The sequence below is a fragment of the Aspergillus neoniger genome (assembly GCF_003184625.1).
Source record: "Aspergillus neoniger CBS 115656 unplaced genomic scaffold BO87scaffold_10, whole genome shotgun sequence".
In the NCBI taxonomy this organism is placed as follows: Eukaryota; Fungi; Ascomycota; class Eurotiomycetes; order Eurotiales; family Aspergillaceae; genus Aspergillus; species Aspergillus neoniger.
The window spans coordinates 859,204-874,527 of NW_020291138.1; the positions used below are offsets into that span (position 1 = coordinate 859,204).

Genomic DNA, 15,324 nt, shown 5'->3' on the forward strand with positions numbered 1-15,324 from the left:
CAACAATGCTTTGTTCAGCAGGCGGGCTGAGGTTCCAGGAGGGTTCTGACTAAGGTTGTTGCATGGCTGCGGGAGGCAGGGCGATAGTAATATTAGACTGCGTTAATATTATGCAGGCGTGGCTTTTCTTACTGCACCCGGCCATCACTTGAATCAAGGGAGGGTGGAGATCAGCCCATGTCGCCCCCCTCCTTCCAAACAAACAATCCATCCATTCATTTCGTCAAGATACTTCCCTTCCCTTCCATTCTGTGACACGGAATGGCCGGAGACAGCGATGTTTTAGCCACTGGGATTGCAGTATGTGATGGTCTCGGTCAATAAGATTCATGATGCAAACCGTTATATGGTTGTACGTAAATTGTTTGTCTCGTGACGGGAATTTGGTCTGCCAACCCGACAACAGCCGCATCATCATAATTAATGTTTTAGATTATGATTTAGTTGAAGGAGGACTCGGTACCATTCAACCAATCCCATCATCGTCATCATCAGCAGCAGCCATCATGATCAAGATGAAAACCTTTTCTTCAGGATCAGTGTCACGGTCACACTGTGGCAATACAGTCTGTGTAGCCGATCAGGAGACGTTTTACTCCGTACAAGGATCGAAGATATCATGATGGACAACAGCATCATCATCACTATCATCATCACAATGAAGCTGCATACAAAGAGTATAGTACGTAGTTAGTATGTATGTATGGATGGATGGATGGATGTATTTACGGGGTATACAGGATGTGTAGAAGAATCAGTCAGAATTCGGAAGGCACGACTCAAGAATCTACCGAAAGAGGCAAGAATGTTGGTAACAGAATAGCAGCAAAGCAAAAGCAGGTGATGCCCTCGTGACCTGCCCGCATCCATCTTCAATTCCTCCCGTCAGGAACTCCAGCTTCCATCTATCCACTCCATTCCTTCCTTAGCGTTACTCCATCCAATCTCCAGTCTTCTCTCCATCTCGGTTCGTCTCCATCCGCTTTTTCTCCGCTGGCGAAAACGGATTCCCCCCGATTCAGGTACTCACCGTCCACATCTCCCCGTTTGTCGTAGCCTGCTCCGGCTCTCTCCAGACACTCTCTCCACTCTCTCCCCACTCCAAGACACGCTCTCGAAGCATCCAATGAACTCTCCGCCCCCTAGCTTCCGAATCTCCCACCTCGTTCGCCTGTCTTCGGGCCCTTGAGATCTGGGCCCCCGTTTTTTCTTGCCATGGTCCTACCCCGAGGATGGGGTCCCTCCAATCCCTGGGATGGAGGCGAATTGCCGACGGATGGAGCGTCAAATTCTTTCACTTCCATTTTAGTGGCATTCACTCGTTGACGCCGTCATACTTACCGATTTCATCCTTGTGTGCGGCCCTCTTCCCCCCCCTCTCCCCTCCTCTCCCCCTCTGCCCGGACCCCATATATATCCCTCCATCTCCCCCGGGTCTGTCAGCCCTTTGGATGTCTTTCACTTCCATCAATCTTTTCTTTTTCCCATCTTCCCATCCCTGGCAGAGGATTCCGCTTTGAATGAATCCATCGGCAACATGGGTGTCTCTAATATGATGTCCCGCTTCAAGCCTCAGGCGGACCACTCTGAGTCCTCCACGGAGGCTCCTACTCCTGCTCGCTCCAACTCCGCCGTCGAGAAGGACCATGTCATGCTCGATGACAGTCCCGTCAAGTACCTGACTTGGCGCTCCTTCATCCTGGGTGTCGTCGTGTCCATGGGTGGTTTCATCTTCGGTTACTCTACTGGTATGGGGACATCTATCTTCTACAGAGGGTTACACTTCGGTTGCTAACCTTCATCCACTATCCAGGTCAAATCTCTGGTTTCGAGACTATGGATGACTTCCTCCGTCGTTTCGGTGAGGAGCAGGCTGATGGCTCTTATGCCTTCAGCAACGTCCGTAGTGGTCTCATCGTCGGTCTGGTAAGTGGCATACAACATCATGCACTGTCCATGGAGACCAACCCGACTGACAATCTCTTCAGCTGTGTATCGGTACTATGATTGGTGCCCTGGTTGCTGCTCCTATCGCGGACCGCATGGGCCGCAAGCTCTCTATCTGTCTCTGGTCTATCATCCACATTGTCGGTATCATCATTCAGATTGCCACCGACTCCAACTGGGTTCAGGTCGCTATGGGTCGTTGGGTTGCCGGTCTGGGTGTTGGTGCCCTCTCCAGCATTGTCCCCATGTACCAGAGTGAATCTGCTCCCCGTCAGGTCCGTGGTGCCATGGTCAGTGCCTTCCAGCTGTTCGTCGCCTTCGGTATCTTCATCTCCTACATCATCAACTTTGGTACCGAGAGAATCCAGTCGACTGCTTCCTGGCGTATTACCATGGGCATTGGCTTCGCCTGGCCCTTGATTCTGGCCGTCGGCTCTCTCTTCCTGCCCGAGTCTCCTCGTTTCGCCTACCGCCAAGGCCGTATCGATGAGGCCCGTGAGGTTATGTGCAAGCTCTACGGTGTCGGCCCCAACCACCGCTGCATCGCCCAGGAGATGAAGGACATGAAGGACAAGCTCGACGAGGAGAAGGCCGCTGGCCAGGCTGCCTGGCACGAGCTGTTCACCGGCCCTCGCATGCTCTACCGTACCCTGCTCGGTATTGCTCTGCAGTCCCTCCAGCAGCTGACCGGTGCCAACTTCATCTTCTACTACGGTAACAGTATCTTCACCTCTACTGGTCTGAGCAACAGCTACGTCACTCAGATCATCTTGGGTGCTGTCAACTTCGGTATGACCCTGCCCGGTCTGTACGTCGTCGAGCACTTCGGTCGTCGTAACAGTCTGATGGTCGGTGCCGCCTGGATGTTCATCTGCTTCATGATCTGGGCTTCCGTTGGTCACTTCGCTCTGGATCTCGCCGACCCTCAGGCCACTCCTGCCGCTGGTAAGGCCATGATCATCTTCACCTGCTTCTTCATCGTCGGTTTCGCCACTACCTGGGGTCCTATTGTCTGGGCCATCTGTGGTGAGATGTACCCCGCTCGCTACCGTGCTCTCTGCATTGGAATTGCCACCGCTGCCAACTGGACCTGGAACTTCCTCATCTCCTTCTTCACTCCCTTCATCTCTAGCTCCATTGACTTCGCCTACGGCTACGTCTTTGCTGGATGCTGTTTCGCCGCCATCTTCGTTGTCTTCTTCTTTGTCAACGAGACCCAGGGTCGCACTCTCGAGGAGGTCGACACCATGTACGTGCTCCACGTCAAGCCCTGGCAGAGTGCCAGCTGGGTTCCCCCGGAGGGCATTGTCCAGGACATGCACCGTCCCCCTTCCTCTTCCAAGCAGGAGGGTCAGGCTGAGATGGCTGAGCACACCGAGCCCACTGAGCTCCGCGAGTAAGCCACTCGCGCTCGCGAACTCATTTGCTCGTTGTTCTTGTACATTGAATCTGCATCTTAAGCTTTGATTTATTTAATTGCGTGATTGCTCTTTGCATTGCATTTGCTATCTAGCTATCATCGGCATGAAAGCGTCCACGCACGCAATGTTTGAATGGCTTGACTCATCGGAAAGGACATGGTTGGGAACTACGACATCGGCGTTTGGTGATACCTGCAACTGCATACATCTGTTGACGTTGATTTTTTTGAGGTTATTGAGACACGATTAATACAAGTACATATGAACCTTACCTGTGGTCCCGTAGATTTTTCTTTCGTCTTGGTAATGTAGCAAAAGTAGACAGTAACGTGGCCAAACTGATCAGTGCACTTTTATCATCCGACCATCTCCATACACGGTATAGCGTCCTCCACACCCACCCCCACGGCGTCAATACGAAGTCAGGAACGGCTCTACACAGCGGGTCCGGGGTACCCTCATTTTCTACTGACCTTCTAGAAGAATTCTAGAAAACACATAGAACAAAACCTACTACATGCACGTGCACATGCCCCAGCTATAAGTAGATACATTCATTCTTTGTTATCCATTACATCACGCAAACCAATTAGACATCACTCGTCCTCTTAGTTATTCATTCACTCACTACTAAGTAGTCAGCAAAACAATACCCAGTCAGCCAGCCAGCCAGCCAGCCAGCCAGTTACTAGCACGTTATATACTTCCAGCAAAAGCAACCAACTATCACGAACCACTCACTCATAAATAATATAGATAGCACCTTACTCTCTCTGTCAGAGTGAGTAAGTAGCATTTATTATCTTCTATCCATAGTAATGATAAGGAAGTCATCTTCTTCTTGAATCTGTTCTCCTTTGCTCATGATAATGCCTTTATGTGTACAGGTTGCTTGTGGATGCTGGAGTTAGTTGGGAGATGATTATATTGGGTTGGTGTTTGAGTGAGAAGGAGGAGGGGGAGTTAGTATAGTGTTTTTCATCGTACTTATTTGACTGCTTTGCTTGTATTCGGGGTACTAGTACGGGTTCGCTGTTGGTGTATGTGTATGTGTATGTTTTGAATTGGAAATGTTGGTTGTTTGGTTTGGTGGGTGGGGTGGGATGGGAAGGAATGGGGTATGGAAGTTGTTAAGTAGGGATGGACGAGAGGTGGTGGTAGTTGATCAACCAGTTAGTAGTACTACTAGTAGTTGAATTATCTGAGTAAGAGAAGCCATGTACTTAGCAGCGGTTGGGGGGAGGTTTAGATCACCTCCTTCTGTTTGAGACAATGCCTTGTTTACTTTGAGGATAGGGTTTTGTAATAATAGTAAGTAGTAGTCTTGCCCAATAAGTCTCTTTTCTTGATCGAGTCATCGAGGCATTAGTGACTAACTACTACATGAAACCATCATGTCTTACTCCTCTTGTTAACTTACTACGCTGAAACACACATGATAACTGTATGAGTAGTATGCCAGTGAATCGCATTCATCATACTTCTATAGACAGTCTACTTCCTTCACCACAACACAAAGCACAACTAAACTCTTCATCAACATAACAATCGATTCGCGGGAATAAACCCCAGGTATTCAGGAGAAGACTATATTCATCCAAACGAAAAGGAAGAAGACGACAAAAGGAAACACCCCCAACGCCCTTTTTTGGAACACCCATGTTTCATGACCACTATGTGTATCGAGTACTGTATTAAGAAGAAGGGACTTCGTCTCGTCATCGACCGTCCAAATCCGGACGATGCCTTTACCGACGCTGGGTCTTGCCGATGGTACGCTTTCCGGTGAACTGAAAGACACGTTAGTATATCAGAATGGAAGTGATGATATAGACGGCGGATAAAACTTACCAAGTGCTTGGGCAAAGAAGCAGTCGTGTGACGATCGGCCTCTCCCGCTCTTGCCATCCGGTTCATCTTCTTCTGTCCCAACTTGGCCAGGCGCTCGGCCTTGGTGCGTGCCATCTCGTCGACAACACCATCGTTGCGACGGTCTGTCGCCGCCTGGCTGCGGAGACGGCCCTTGGCCTTGGCGATGGCCTGGCGCGGGTCCGACATATCGACATCCATAGCATCGTCCATGTCCACGTCGCGGGTGGTCGTGCGACCACGGACCTGGCTGTGGGAACGGGCGCGGGAGGAGGCAGCGTCCACATCGTAACCAGCTGCATCCAGAGCATCCGACATCTGGGACAGCTTCTTGGCCTTGGCGCTGCGAGGAATCTGCGCCCGGTTCTTGAGGGACTTGCGCATCTTGGCGTCGTTGCGCATCAGGGTGCGCTTCTCGCGAATCAGATCCGCCTTCATACGAGTATCGGCATCCTCCACGTCTTCGACACTGTGGTCGGACTCGTAGTAGCCATCGGCTTCCAGCTTCTCCTCCTCTTCCTCCAGAGCAGCCAGCTTGGCCTCGATCTCGGGGTCGACAAAGTCGTAAATGTTCTTGCCGTTCCAGACCTCGGGGATCTTGTCGTGCTTCCACTCGTCGTCGGCCAGATCGTAGGTCTTCTTGAGGTCGATGTTGTAGACACCAGCACCACCGTTCTCCTCCTCGAGATCCCTCTCCAGTCTGCGGCGGTTGGGGTCGTCCTTGTCGTACTTCTTGAGCGTCTTGACGGCCTCGGGAATGAAGGTCTCGCGCTGCACACCGCCCATGGGCTGAGCAACGTGGATACGGGCAAGGACGTCACCCAGACGACCACCAGGGGTACCGGCGTTGTTGGTTCCGGACTTGAGTTTCTGAGCCACACGCTCGGCGAGGAGCTTGTCACAGGCGGCGTTCTTGACAGCAGTCACACCCTCGGTGGTGGTGCAAGACAACTGCAGAAGCTCAACATCACCCGACTTGAGGACGTTCTGGAGCTCTTGCTGGTATTCGGGCTCCAAGTCCTCAGGGCGTCTCACATCGATCTTGTTCACAACAAGGAAAACGATCTTGTTGGCGAAAAGAGGCTTGATGCTGTGGAAGAGCTTGATCTGATCGCCAACAGAGTAACCGCACTGCTCGGACAGATCCATGAAGTACATGACCGCGGACCGAAGATGAGCAATGGCGGTGATGGACTGCATTTCGATGGTGTTCATCTCCTCAAGAGGGTGGTCCAGAATACCGGGGGTATCGATAGCCTGGAAACGCAGGTACTTGTAGTCAAAGTGACCGACGAACAGACTCTTGGTGGTGAAAGCATAGGGCTGAACGTCGACGTCGGCACGGGTGATGCTGCGCAGGAAGCTGGACTTTCCGACGTTGGGGTAACCGCAGATCAGGAGGGTGCGGGTGTTGGGGTCGATCGAGGGCAGACGACCCAAGTGCTGACGAACCTGCTCAAGGTAGACAAGGGGGTCCTTGAGACGCTTGCAGATGGTGGCCATACGACCAAGGGCAGCGCGCTTGAGCTGCTTGCACTGGAACAGAGACTGAGCATACTTGATCAGGCGGACGTAGTCGCGGGAGACCGTTTCGATGAGATGCTTAGCAGTCGAAACCTGACCCAGGGCGATTCTGAAGTGGTCGGCATCGTAGAGGGTGTTCATCAAATCCTTGTCTGGGAATTTGTCAGGATATGTCGTTGACCGAGAAACAGCGAAAGAGATAGTGGGGTTTGGAGCTCTGGAAGCAAGCAGGCGACTTACGGAAAGGATGAATATCTTGCAGTCTGGGAAATCCATCGAGGATAGCCTGGAACTTTTCACAGAAAGTCTCCTGGGTGTATTTGACCTTTCTGGTGTAGAAGCCTGTGGGCAGAGAAGAATTTTAATTAGTTCAGCCCGAATATTTCTAATTTGCCGCTTTTGGAGCAAGCTTGTGCATCCCGCACCAACGGGGAAGAAGTCCAAGACATACCGCGAATACGGCTGATGTTGAACCCAGCACGAATCTGGGTAGGGAGCTGTCGCTGAGTGCGACTGAGGACGATGTCCAGGAATTCCTGGCTCGTGGGCACAGGAGCGATCTAATCAAGCGGTGAAAAAGAGATGTCAGATCGAATGTTTTTGCGACCGGATTGGCTTGTTCGGGGATCAACGAGGAGCACTCACATCTTTCCACGTCGTCTTCATGATGGGCACCGGGGATGGAGTCGAAACAGCAGGCGACTCTTGAATGAAAACCCCGTGGTTAGTAAATAAGAGGTGGACAAGCGCAAATCTGCGTTGGAGCGATAAAAGAAAAAAAATTATTCCGGGCGGTCGGAGGCAGATTTTGGCGGGCGGTGAGCGCTGGACTAATGTGGGGAATTTCCCCCCTTTGGAGTTTCTCGGACTGCTTCTAGGCGAGGCGGCCAGCCAGCAAGCAGCTGTTGGGTACTTACGCATATTAGTACTAGAGTATATCTTATATCTTATGTCTTAAATTCTTCGAACCATGTCTATACCATATATTCATTTACACTGACTACCGGGGACTATGATACAAATATGCCTGCCCTGACCAAACCATCCCGTGGTGCTTCAATCCGGCCATCATAATACCAGCATCATCATCATCGGTCCCTAAACCCTCGTAGCCCGACAAACGCCGTTGCTTTTTATCATGAACCCACCAGTAAGACCGAATCCTGTGTAATCCATAGCATGCGTCATATAAAATGGGGTAGTGTGAAAAAAGATCAAGAGAAACGAACAAAACGTGAGAAATCGAAGACGACATAAGGGGGGGAGCAAAAAAAGAAAACCACAACACCATGCCCCAGAGATGCAGTAGCATTAAAGAACAGGCCCACGAGCGCTTACTCCTTGGCGAACTCGAAGATCTGTGGACTGTCAGCTTCGGTCTTATGCAACCAAATATATGCTGGAAAAAAAAAAAAAAAAACTTACCATGTTCACCCAGCCACCACCGCCAAACTGGCAGTTGCTAGGACCGCGGTTCTCAAAACCAAAAGACTGATAATAGGGCACCAAGGGGCCATGCGCAATGATGGAAATGCGATCAGCGATTTGCGCATCCTTGATCCGCTGAATGTATGCCTTCATCAATGTGCTGCCAACCTGCTTGCCCTGATGTTCCGGCAGCACAGCAAGAGAGTGGATGGCAATCGTGCTGCCGTACTCGTCATGACCGACGGTCTCTCCGTCCACCACAGTCATGCGCTCTTCCTGCCACTTCGCCGGTAGCTCCATAGACTTATCCGTCACCACAGGGTTCGAGGTTCTCGTGGCGATGACGTGCCCCACCAGCGTCGGGCGAGGCTTAGGCTCGCCCTCACCGAGAATTGGAAGAGTAAACAAGCCGAGACATAATTCCGGGCATCTGCTCAGGCGATAACGAAACTGTGAACCCAATTAGCCCAAGCTCCAACCAAATTGCTTGACTGGCGCATAGCATCCAACACCTCACTCATACCTTTTCGCGCGAGCAGCGCTCGTGTTCAGGGAACGCCTCCTCGACCTTGACGCAATCTTCCACGTTCGACTCGGTAAGAACCTGCACGAACGGGTGCAGTTCGTCCAACTTTGTGCGTTGGTGGACGGGCGGGCGGCGGAACCAGTAAGGGTACTCGTTGATATCGTCATGGTCCACGGCGACATATTCCCCTTCGACTTCTTCCTCTTCGTCATCGTCATCCTCTTCAATCTCAGCCTCTCCTAGAGGCTGGCCATCGGCGTATGAGAACTCTGCGCGCTCCGCGCGGCGGGACAGGTCGCTCGCGGTAGCAGGCAAGTCGAAGCCTTCCGCATTTGATAACGGCTTGAGCCCGTTAATGGGTTCCTGGTAGTGAGAGTTGGCCTGGTCGGACATGATGTAGGTATTCACGGGAGTTGAGGAGTAGTGGGGCAGTGTAAAAAGCGATGGCGCAACACTCGGGCCAGGGAGAAAGAAAAAACGAAGGGTGAAAAGAAAGGCAACGTGACAAGGAGAGAATCAAGGCCGAGGGTTGACCGGAAGGTAAAAAGACGGGACGAGAAAAGGGAATCGAGGGGTACGAAGTGCTCGGGAAAGCCTAGAAAACCGGGTGGGGATCGATTTAGCTTAATGCGGCCGATAAGCCTCGGGGGGAAGCAAAGTGGTGATTGCGATTCCAGAAGCTCAAGTACTAGAGGAGAGGTGGAGATGGGAAAGAGTTTCAAGCAGGCAGGAACTGGGTTAATGACTCGAGCTGGGCAGGCGTCAAGGAGAAACCGGGGGGAGCCTTTCTGGAACGCGCACAAGGGAGATCAATCAGTCGCGCAAGCAGAGTTTGTGTGCGATTGAGATTGCATTGAGCGAGGGGGTGGGTTTGATTTGATTTGGTTTGGTTTGCCACACGCGGAGGGAATGCGACAGATCTCCGTCAGGAGTGATTGGCTGGGGGTGGAGAGGTGTCTCGATTGATTGAATGAAGGACTTGTCTCCTTCCCCAGACCTAAAATCTGATGCCAATTCTTCTCGTCGCTTGGAGTAACTCTGATGGCTGTTTCTTTCTTCTCGCCCATCTACATGCCTTGATACCCTAAGTTCATTTCCCGTGAGGACCTTCAGTTCCAACATTACAACAGGGAAGCGGGGCAGCACATTGACCTTCAGCTGGCAGTGCGAGATGAGCGGGCAATACCGGACAGGTACTGATAAAGGCTCCTGCAGGTCATGTCGGTACAGTATCATTACGCGTCCATGCGCCCCGTGCAATGCAATTTTTATGATTTGTAATTGGCTGGCTCCATTGATGGGGGCCACGTTACCGTGGAGGTTACCGATACGTACCTATTTGGACTGAGTCTTTGAATGTTCCTCTCTTGTACCTCAACCTATCACTTGTAGCCTTGTGAGGTATCCATGTTTTCCTATAATAGTAAATCTGCACAGATCTATTTTGCCATGCTGGACAATATCTAGAGTTGGTCAATGGAGTAACTGGCTGTGCACTTACTGTCTTTGACCCTTCTGCTTTCTCCAACCATGGCATCATCATGCATTGAATGCAACGTTGGATTTCTTCCGACACGAGGGGCTGGAGACAACCTCGTGCACAACAGACCCTGGCCATCATGGCCTGCCATGATTCTTCAGCTTAGATGCAATCTGATAAGCTTGCCAGACTATCGGATCCAAGCCCCCTGTCGACGCTAGCAGATATCGGAAAGGAGGCACAGACACTCCGCTGCAGTCCGTCGGCGCTTCTGTCCAATGCCGACCAACGCATCGATGAGCTGGCAGACATTCTTATCTCAACCGCCATACTAGATACTTTTACCCCGTATATAAAATCAACATCGATAGTAACTTAATATACTTTCCTGCTTTGTCTGCTGCAGCGAATTGGACTGGTTACCGTTCTCTTGCATCTAGATGGCTAAACCATTCCCTGTTGATCATAGCTTGACATCCTTCTGGCGGTCGGAACCCGATCCCTTGGATAACTTTCGCTCTACAGAGTCACTTCCAGAAACAAGTGACATCGTTATCATAGGCGCCGGCTATGCTGGAGCTTCGACTGCTTATCACTGTCTCGAGCGCAGCCGACTCGTATCAGCAGAACAGCCTTCCATTGTGATCTTAGAAGCACGACAGGCATGCTCGGGGGCTACGGGGCGCAATGGCAAGTACTCATCTGTATCCATATTTAGACTGTCTGTCAAATCTAATGCAGGGCGGACCCTGCCGTGTAGGTGGTCACTTGAAGCCTGATGTATTCAACCGGATCGGTAATCTGGCCAAGGAGTACGGATTAGAGGCGGCGGCTGAAGTCGCTGCGTTTGAGATGGAGCATGTCTCCGTTATTGAAGATCTGGTTAAGAAGGAGAAGATCGATTGCGACTTAGAGGTGAACCGAGTCTGCGATATACAGTTTGACAAAGACCAGCTTGCAAAGGTCAAGGCCGGGTATGATTATCTTGTCTCTCAGGGTGTGGAAACAATCAAGGATGTCGGATACACACCACCTGAAATGGCAGAGACCGTATGTCACATTCTACATACATACATACCTAAGACAGCACGGCTTACATCGCCTAGGTATCCGGTGTAAAGGGGGCCTTGGCTTGCTTCAACCAGCGTACCGCCCGACTTTGGCCGTATAAGTTCATTATACATCTCTTGAGGCAAGCTGTGTCGGCGGGAGTAAACCTTCAGACACACACGCCCGTCACGCAAGTGTCTGAATTCCCGGATGACGAAGGCCGATGGATGGTGACCACTGATCGTGGCTCAATCCGCGCCAAATGGGTCGTCTTTTCTACAAACGCATACACGTCGTCCATTGCACCGGAGTACAAGAACAAGATCATCCCAGTGCGAGGATTCTGCAGTCGCATTGTGGTACCCAATCCACCTCCATCGCCGCTCGAACGCTCGTATATGCTGCGGTTCAATGGCTGGCATTATGACTACCTCATTCCCCGGCCGGATGGAAGTATCATTGTAGGCGGAGCAAAGTCGACCTTCTATTATCAGGACCGAGATAGCTGGTACAACAATACCGACGACAGCCGAACGGTTGAGGCGGCAGTGCGGTATTTCGACAACTATATGCAGAGACACTTCCATGGGTGGGAGAACACGGGAGCATATACAGACCGGGTTTGGTCAGGAAGTATGTATCCATCTCGCATGCCGTTCCTACCTTTAAAATAAGATTGAAGGGTGCTAACTTGGGGTAGTCATGGGCTATAGCACCGATTCGCTACCGCACGTCGGACATGTTCCCAACAAGCCTGGGCAGCTCATAGTTGCCGGCTTTACCGGACATGGAATGCCGCAGGTCTTTCTCTCAGCCCGGGGTATCGCACAGTTGATTGTCGAGGGAGTCTCGTATGAGCAGACGGGGCTGCCGCGTCTGTTCAAGACGACAACTGAGCGGTTGCAGAGCCAGCGGAACAACATCCTACCCATTCCTGTGGTAGGAAGCAAGCTGTAGAATAACAGTACTGTCGAGCCATGTTAGCACTGAAGAATCGACGTATCCAGTATGAGTCCTAGACAATAATCAAGCCTATCGTATGGTTAAAGCCCGGTGCAAGAGAAGCATTTAAGGGGAATATCCTATACAGTATTCACTCACCGCCTTCGGCATCTCCTGCGGGCATCGGAGTCTCGCCCACGGGGTTCTGTAATTCTTCCCCATGATTATGGGCTCCTCCACTATGAAAAGGAGTTAATGACACGATGCCCATCTGCATCGAGTGCTCCTATCCGGTCTCTCATTTATACAGCACATACAGCCGCGCCGATGATCGTTCCCTGGGTAAAGGGGTGCGTCTGACGCAATGTCCGCGCTGCCAGCGGTTCGCGGACAAATACGTCGAACACGATTTCGTCGTGATCTTCATTGATCTCGTCCTTATCAAGCCGCAGGTATGTAAATTGCATACATGGGTGATAATCTCGCTGACGATCATCAAGGTGTATCGCCATCTACTTTTCAATCGGCTAGGGGGAGACGACAACCAGTTCGATGTAAGCGCTCGCTATCTACATTCGCAATCTGCGACTAACACATCTCATTTGCTTAGCGCTCCATAATCCGTCTGGGTATTCTACTACTCCTATTCGACGTCTACCTGACATGGGCACGGATTGAGAAATCCCCATCACTCGCAACTACCTTTCTTTCGCGCGCGCCTATCATCGTCCAATACCTCTTCTTCCTGAGCCTGAATGCGCTGGCGACTCTTGCCCACCACCTCACCATCCGGCTTCTGGCATCGATCCTTGCTCCAACACCCCGCGGATACACTGGCTCTTCTCAGCATGGCAATGCGACAGAAGCGCCTATCTTCTCCAACCCTTCCACCCCATTACTTCCATCATTCCCATCGCAGACCAACAGCAGCCAGACACAACTCTTGCCTACTCCAGCATCGACCCTAAGCCCACCAAAGCTTACCCCACAAGGCTCCTCCAACGATGTATCAACAATAGCCAGCGCTTCAGCCAGTGACATCCACCATCTCCCTCCCACAACGCCCCAAGGATCTTTCACCACCCTTCCACCACCTCTCCGACGTGCCTCCACCGCCCCAGCGCAGAGCATCAGACCCCTTCCGCCCCCTTCACCAGCCAGCCCTACCGCCATCAGCACCGCTTTGCTCGTCAGCAGTTGCGCGAAGCTCTTCCCTATCCTCCTGGTCATCTGGGGCCCTGACGGCAGCGGAAATGCGTCCAATGTCTCCGGGTCCAACAACACCCTGCTCAGCGCCGGCAGCCAGACAACTATCATCCAGCAGACATTAGATGGCAACGGCATCGGCCCTGCAGCGACTCTCACCGCAGCTCACCCGACTGCGTCAGGAACTTCTTCCCTGCCTGGCTCGTCCTCGCTGTTGGAAAGTCTTATCAGGATCATGCCCGAGTCTGTACCTACCAGCTATCTAGCTAGCTTTATTGACATGCTTGGGCCACTGCTCTCTCTGGGAGCGGCGGACACGCATCTCGTGCTGCTGAGCAATATCGAAGCATTGTATATCCTGCTTGGGTGCGGGTATCTGCGCGCGGTGGCACTGGCAGTGGCGGGTTTGGCCGCTCGGTGGACTGTACAGAGGGTGATATTGGGGGCAGTTGGAGTTGGTTAACCATTTTTATAGAAGAGCATACATACATAGACAGACATAGCATTCTAATATACCATACCACATATTACTCGTAATGAACATCTACAATCCACAACCCCATACCATACAGAGACAGTAAATAGATAAATAGGTATTCAAACCAGACGCAACAACAAGAAAAAAAGATATAGTAGCGTAGCTATACAGTAATCCCACATTTTATATCATGGTATCACCTCCCTCCACTTCCCCCTCAATCACACCCTAGGCCCCTTATCCACGCATCCCCTGGTATTCAACTATTCAACCGCATCCCGCCCATCATATCACCCTTAAGCATCTTCCCCTCAGCCAGCCCAGACAATCCCCAAAAACAAGCAAGAAAAGAATCTACTGCGGTACCCTCCCCGGCCGAATATCCGACCTCTTCGGCACGATCAACGGATGCCACTGCGCCAAGAATGTAATAGCTACAAAGCAACACCAGTCAGCCACGTCTTAGTAACCCAATAAAACAGAATAAAAAGGAGGAGAAGGAAAAGAAAGTGCAAACATACCCCACATCAAATAACAACAAACGAAAGAAAGCACAAGCGTGCTCCGGAAGACACTACATCCCAACAAATTAGTAAACCCCCTAATCCACCTCCTTCGATGTATCGAGGAGGACAGAGAAAGAATGTATAAGATTGACGCACGTCTGATTCTCCCCCTTAGGACTAAAGATCCACGCCAGGACGGAAGCAACCACCACGAAGATGAGGCCGATGATTAAACTCCAGCTGTCATTCCCATATATCCCATATTAGTACAAGTTTCCATTTAGCAATATCGTATCCAAGACTGGTGAAAGGGCGCATCGATAGATAATCATCCAGCCCATAGACAAGTAGGTGTACACCAAGCAGAAACATACCCGTTCGCCATTTTGTCTTTTCTTGCTCTGATCTATTGAATCGATCGAGTATATGTTCCGGGTAGTGAAATGTGTACAGCAGGTCCAGCCTTGCTGTTTCTTGTTCTTCTCTTTCGCTCTTGTTTGTATGTCCCTTCGGTGTATCTGGGGGAGGGTGTAGGTTGAGGACCGGTGGAGGTACCTAGGTAGCTGACTAGCTGGATAGTAGCTGACTCGCTGGTTGGGTGGTGGAATGGCGCGAATGCGGAATTCGAGATTCGCTCGTCTGGATAGTTCGCTGGAGGGAGGTAGGGTTGCCGTGGCAGGTGGAGGACTGGATTGTCGCGCAGCTAGCTGGTCGGAACGGGGGACGGAGTTACGTGGTTATCGAGAGGGAGGTTATCGGCGGAGCTGCGCCGCTGCTCGGGATTGATGCCTGAGGCAGGATTTATCTTGTCTATGCTCCGCAGAAGGGATGTCGAGGCTGTTATTTTGCCTGGGTATATTTCTGGGCAAGTGAGTTTTATCTTGTGGTTAGGTAAAATACGGGATTAATTCTATCTGATGTATGCCCTTGCGCAGGGTTATTTCGAG

General features: G+C 51.3%; 5 protein-coding genes across 5 annotated transcripts; 2 read left to right on the forward strand and 3 right to left on the reverse strand.

Moving 5' to 3' along the window:
- Positions 1–1,610: 1,610 nt before the first annotated feature.
- Positions 1,611–3,546, forward strand: BO87DRAFT_375212 (sugar porter family MFS transporter). Its single transcript, XM_025622974.1, has 2 exons — positions 1,611–1,926; positions 1,989–3,546. Exons 1-2 carry the CDS (start codon positions 1,837–1,839, stop codon positions 3,345–3,347), a joined length of 1,449 nt encoding a protein of 482 aa, XP_025481664.1. The 5' UTR covers positions 1,611–1,836; the 3' UTR covers positions 3,348–3,546.
- Positions 3,547–4,825: 1,279 nt separating this feature from the next.
- BO87DRAFT_457756 (putative GTPase NOG1) lies at positions 4,826–7,520 on the reverse strand. Its single transcript, XM_025628829.1, has 5 exons — positions 7,407–7,520; positions 7,213–7,321; positions 7,002–7,103; positions 5,220–6,913; positions 4,826–5,158 (listed from the first exon to the last, which is right to left on the reverse strand). Exons 1-5 carry the CDS (start codon positions 7,425–7,427, stop codon positions 5,117–5,119), a joined length of 1,968 nt encoding a protein of 655 aa, XP_025481665.1. The 5' UTR covers positions 7,428–7,520; the 3' UTR covers positions 4,826–5,116.
- A 200-nt stretch (positions 7,521–7,720) lies between these two features.
- BO87DRAFT_375215 (polyamine acetyltransferase) lies at positions 7,721–9,560 on the reverse strand. Its single transcript, XM_025622975.1, has 3 exons — positions 8,713–9,560; positions 8,187–8,639; positions 7,721–8,119 (listed from the first exon to the last, which is right to left on the reverse strand). The coding sequence occupies exons 1-3, from the start codon at positions 9,106–9,108 to the stop codon at positions 8,096–8,098; spliced, it is 873 nt and encodes a 290-aa protein (XP_025481666.1). The 5' UTR covers positions 9,109–9,560; the 3' UTR covers positions 7,721–8,095.
- Positions 9,561–10,484: 924 nt separating this feature from the next.
- BO87DRAFT_331486 (sterol homeostasis protein ARV1) lies at positions 10,485–13,888 on the forward strand. Its single transcript, XM_025620338.1, has 7 exons — positions 10,485–10,885; positions 10,956–11,245; positions 11,302–11,878; positions 11,946–12,184; positions 12,568–12,639; positions 12,688–12,741; positions 12,798–13,888. The coding sequence occupies exons 1-7, from the start codon at positions 10,636–10,638 to the stop codon at positions 13,854–13,856; spliced, it is 2,541 nt and encodes an 846-aa protein (XP_025481667.1). The 5' UTR covers positions 10,485–10,635; the 3' UTR covers positions 13,857–13,888.
- Positions 13,889–14,048: 160 nt separating this feature from the next.
- BO87DRAFT_375218 (V-type proton ATPase subunit E) lies at positions 14,049–15,098 on the reverse strand. The gene is made up of 4 exons (XM_025622976.1): positions 14,752–15,098; positions 14,534–14,617; positions 14,393–14,445; positions 14,049–14,305 (listed from the first exon to the last, which is right to left on the reverse strand). The coding sequence occupies exons 1-4, from the start codon at positions 14,760–14,762 to the stop codon at positions 14,226–14,228; spliced, it is 228 nt and encodes a 75-aa protein (XP_025481668.1). The 5' UTR covers positions 14,763–15,098; the 3' UTR covers positions 14,049–14,225.
- Between the last annotated feature and the right edge of the window lie 226 nt (positions 15,099–15,324).